Source organism: Lycium ferocissimum, chromosome 3, assembly GCF_029784015.1.
Source record: "Lycium ferocissimum isolate CSIRO_LF1 chromosome 3, AGI_CSIRO_Lferr_CH_V1, whole genome shotgun sequence".
Classification (NCBI taxonomy): domain Eukaryota; kingdom Viridiplantae; phylum Streptophyta; class Magnoliopsida; order Solanales; family Solanaceae; genus Lycium; species Lycium ferocissimum.
This window is the reverse complement of record NC_081344.1, coordinates 15,436,959-15,441,873: the sequence shown is the minus strand read 5'-3', so window position 1 is coordinate 15,441,873 and position 4,915 is coordinate 15,436,959. Positions and strand designations below refer to the sequence as shown.

Sequence of the window (4,915 nt, the reverse complement as noted above, 5' to 3'; positions counted from 1 at the left end):
ATGTTTCTTATATTTTAATTCTTTATCGCTACCGTACAACTCGTATGAATATATTAGTCACTTCAATTTTTAATTAATGAAATATGAAAATCAATTGAGATTTTAAAATTAATAAGTATTTTGCTTTCGTTTGAAACACAAAGAGTACAAAAAAATAAATTTTTGCATACTTTTGTTTATAACAACTAAATGAGATGCAAACATCAAATGCCAATATACAAACATAACCAACATCTCATTATAGCAGTTATGAAATTTTTGGACAAACGTTGCCATCATAGAGAGGTTTGACTGTAGTAACTTGCATTCAATATTTATGCTAAATTATCTCACTTATTATGATAAGTAATTTAATGACAGTAATAATTAATCATGTCATACAAACATTAAATGTAAGTAAATTATTACTCCCTCCAGATTAAAAAAAAGTTTTTATTTAGCCTCTTTTTTTTGAGTTAAAAAAAGTGTCCGTTTATTAAATCAAGAAATAATTAACTTTATCTATTCAGATTTATCTGTATTAATTGTTATGTGATTAAATTCTAATGTTAATTTAATTAGAGTTAGTTTAGTTAATTTTTTTTTTAGAATGAATAGTTTTTTAAGGGGTGTATAAATATTTAAGTGGACTTTTTTTTTTCGGCGGGAGTACAAATGAACTAGTCAATGTCTTTTGGTTGTTTATTTCTATAACCGACGCGTTTAGGTTATCATCATCATGATTTGATTGTAATTAGTTAAATATCCAACAACCAGGAAAACTAAACATGTAGAAAAAGAAACAGAATGCTACTGAAATCTCTATCACAATTTAATACCGAAAGTAAATTAATGTTGTCACAATCACGTTATGACAACCCCTCACACCGTTCCAAATAAAAACAGGTAAGGTAGCATACATTCAGCCAAAAAAATCAACTATGATGTGAGGTCCTTTCTATTCAGTCATTTCGAATAATTTATTGTATTTGGAAAATTCAATATTTTGTCAATATAGTATAGTTAATTTTTCTCTCCCCCTTTTTTTTTGGGCAAAGTATATTTACGTTGTTGGAGAAAAACATATTTAAATTGATGATATAGTGTTTTAATATAAATTATTTTTTATTTGATGTAGTGTCTACTATTCTTACTTTGTTATTCTCACCAATTTCATCATTGATTTATTCCAGGGTCGATGAGCTTGTGCTAGAAAACAGCATAATTTTATTCGATTACTTTTTAGTTAGATTGCATCCCAGCTGGCTAATATCCTTATGCGTCACTACAATTATTGAAAATGTGTCAGATGTCCCGCACGGGCCCGAAGTCAATATGCACAGATATCATTTTCTACTTAGTTGACTTAAACATGCCGTCATGATACTATTCTTTAGATCTGAATGTCATTTTGAGTATTCCTTTTCAAAAATTTCAAATTAAGAAATTTGCAGGATTGTCCTTCGCTTGCTGGGGGTGGTCTTTAATTTTTGCTCCTTAAATTGGTGATCTTTAATTTTTATTCTCTACCTTTATAAATTTACAAAGCAGAATTCTGCCCATGTAAAATTATCTATGGACAGAATTTGCAAAATTGTCTTTACAAATTCTGCTTTAAAGTCTAAATTTTACCTTGCATGAATAGATTTATAAAATTCTGCCTTAAAATAGAGGAAAAAAATTAAAGACCACTAATTTGAGGAGCAAAACTTAAAGACCACCAATTTGAAGGGTAAAAATTAAAGACCACCCCAAATGAAGGGTATAGTACATAAGCACATAATAGTAGCGTATTAGTACAACTTAACTATTAGAATGACAACAACAACATACTTAGAATAATTTTGCAAGTGGAGTTTGAAAAGAAAAAAGTGTACGCAAATTTTATTCCTAACAAGTGTTGATACGATCCTCAACTCAAGTGCAAGTAGTACTTGAGTAGTGCTAAATAAAAATCTGTCTCTAATATAAATAACATATTGTGTATTAGGAGTCCACAAGAAATTTAATAAAATACCTTCTTTTTACATCTAAAAACTGTATTATGATTAATGGAAATAAATCCAGGAAAAAAAAACTAAAAAATTTAAAAATAAAGTAAAAGTACTCCAGTCGGCAATATTGCTCATTCATGGACCCCTCTTCGACTTTCTTGATTAGTCTCAGCTAAGACAGGAAAAGTGCACAGACAGAAGATGGTATAATGAGATTTTAACCATTTTTCTCTATTTCTGTGCTCGACCCATCTTCACTTTTTTCTCCATTTTTGCTTTTTATTTTCAAACTTCGTGGAGTATTTACCTTAAATAATCTACAAATTCTTGTCCCCACCGTCCACTAGTCCATGGAATTGGGTCCAGCACATGCCTTAAGAATTGGGCTCCATATCCACTGTACCAAAAACTTCCTTCCTCTTCTTCCATTCAAATTATAAGTCCTTCCATCTCTGTCCTTCATCACTTGACCAATATACCCTCCACCACCACCTGTCCCGTACAACCCTTCACACAAATCACCTATCTCCGTTGGCGCAACAGGGTCCTCACCTGCAAAGATAAATATATAGAATTTTTAAAACATGGATATATTAAGCGAAATTTTTTGATTTTTGATCCCTAATCCTCTAGATAAATAATTCAACCTTTAATGCACTATTTAGCGATGTCACCAGTTAATATTATATTAATTTTCAAAAGTATATACACAAATTAGCCATTTGAAATAAAGTATTTTTCACTTTATTTGAAATTTTGAAACTGACGATGGAGTAGTGTTTAATTATAGTTTCTGTAAAGAATATTTGATTGATTAGATGGATTGAAAGTGAAAATATAATTTTAAGTGTTTTTTAAATTTCAAATGTAATTTCAAGTTGAATCTGTAATTTTCATGCCGAACATTATTTTCAAAAAAAAAAAAAAAGGTTAAGAAAAAGTGAAAAATTATGGGGGCCAAACGGGTCCAAAATATCTAATTTACTGAGAGACTATCGATTCACGTGATTCAAATTTAATACACATAAACTTGCCTCTACTCACCTGCATACCAAGCGTTAATTAACGGATTTGATGACAGCTCAGCTAACTCATGACCAATAACACTAATCATTCCATCAACTCCAACGTCGCCGTTTGGTGATTTTAATGACCCAGGCCCACCTCCACCCATATAACCCGGAACTGCAAATGGATACGCGCATACTTCGGGGCATTGTTTACCCGAATTTCCGACCCATGCGTATGGGAGAGTGTAGCCCACTTTCGATGCGAATGTGAAGTAGTGGAACCCACATACTGCACGGCAGAAATCCTGCACGTAGAGATTGGCAAAGTTAGCACATGAAATCATAATCGGATTATTGATCCGCCATCTGCTCGCTCAGTCCTTAATTGATGACAAAAATCTTGTCCAAATATTTTTTTATTTAACACGTCATATAGTCATGAAAAATAAAATTTTATTAGGTATTTAAAAATTATAAGAAAACAAATGAAGCAATTAAAACTTAGCTAGCGTTTGGCCATGAATTTTAGATCAAGTTTTGATATTTATCTTCAAATATCTATTTGGTCATAAATTTTGAATCAAATTTTGAAAATTTAGCAGTTTCAGTTTTTGAAACTTTCACCCACAAAATTTCAATTTTTTTTAAAAGTAAATTGTATGTCCAAATCCGAGGATGCTCAATACTGTTGAAGGCCTAAAGCTAAATTTCAAGGAGCCTTAACTTTTATTTGTACAAGTATACATTACTTACTGGTTTAAAGGCCTTCTTTTGCATCAATTAGTTAATTATTTCCTTTTTCTACAAATACTAGTCACAGTAATTTTTCAAAATAAATAAATATATATAACCGATATTGATGAAAAATAGTCCCGAAAATGAGGGGCCAAAGCCTTGGCCAGGCTTTAGTGGCTTCACCAAAAAGCCACCCCTGGTCCAAACACAACTTCAAAATTCAAATTTTCCAATTTCAAATTTTAACTTCAAAATCTGTAGCCAAACGGAAGCTTAGTAAGAATTGATGATCGGGTTTTGACCCGTTTTTTAGCCCAAATTCAGCAGATTTGCCATTCTTACCTGCATGGTAACGTCCACCGAAGTTAAAACGAGGTAAATCCCTTTTTTGTGGTCAACAGTAAAAGGCTTTGACGTAACAGCTTCAGCAATGACATCTTGGATGGAAAGGCGCGTGAGTTGGTTCCCTTGAGAGTATTTAAAATCAGAGTACTCGCCAGCAATGCTAACTGAACGTGATATATTAGCTCCTGTTTGATCAGTATATAAAGAAACAGTACTCCACCACTCAGCAACGGAAGGTGAAGGCGACGCGCGGTGATTGAAAGTGGAGATAGAAAGAAGGAAATCTTTAATTAATAGTTGTTGTGACGGGGTCCATTTACCATACCAAATGAGGTAAATGTTTATTGGTGAAGAAAGAACTGGACCCATATGGTAACGTAGGTTAACTAAGTTTGATGAACCTTCAAATTTTTTTGAGGATGATAGTGTTCTTGGTGGAAGTTTTGGGTTGAAGAAATTTGGGTTTTGTAAGTCAAGTGTTTGTTTTGTTGGGGATGCATGGTTTGAGCTAAATTGAATAATGAATGATAACAGAAATAGGGTTAGTAAAGATGTAAAAATTATGGAAGTTGCCATTGTTGTGGAGGTTTAAGAGTAAATGTGTGAATAGGAAGGAAGAGGAAGAGGTGGGGGGATAGATTTTATAAGGAGGAGAGGGGGGGTTTTTATGGTGTGTTAAGGAGAAAATGACAAAAATAGTACCTTATGTTGGAGGGTAGGTTTAAAATACTCTCTAAGTATGCACTTGATAATTTTGGTCCTTTAAGTTTGTCCAACATTAACACTTTTAGCTCCCCTTAAATATTTACCAAACTATGTCTATTAACTCATTTGGTTCATCTTATTGGTGTG

At 32.3% G+C, this 4,915-nt stretch overlaps 1 protein-coding gene across 1 annotated transcript; it reads right to left on the bottom strand.

Moving 5' to 3' along the window:
* Positions 1 to 1,921: 1,921 nt before the first annotated feature.
* Positions 1,922 to 4,712, bottom strand: LOC132049852 (protein EXORDIUM-like 5). Its single transcript, XM_059440814.1, has 3 exons — positions 4,061 to 4,712; positions 3,018 to 3,288; positions 1,922 to 2,525 (listed from the first exon to the last, which is right to left on the bottom strand). Exons 1-3 carry the CDS (start codon positions 4,637 to 4,639, stop codon positions 2,317 to 2,319), a joined length of 1,059 nt encoding a protein of 352 aa, XP_059296797.1. The 5' UTR covers positions 4,640 to 4,712; the 3' UTR covers positions 1,922 to 2,316.
* Between the last annotated feature and the right edge of the window lie 203 nt (positions 4,713 to 4,915).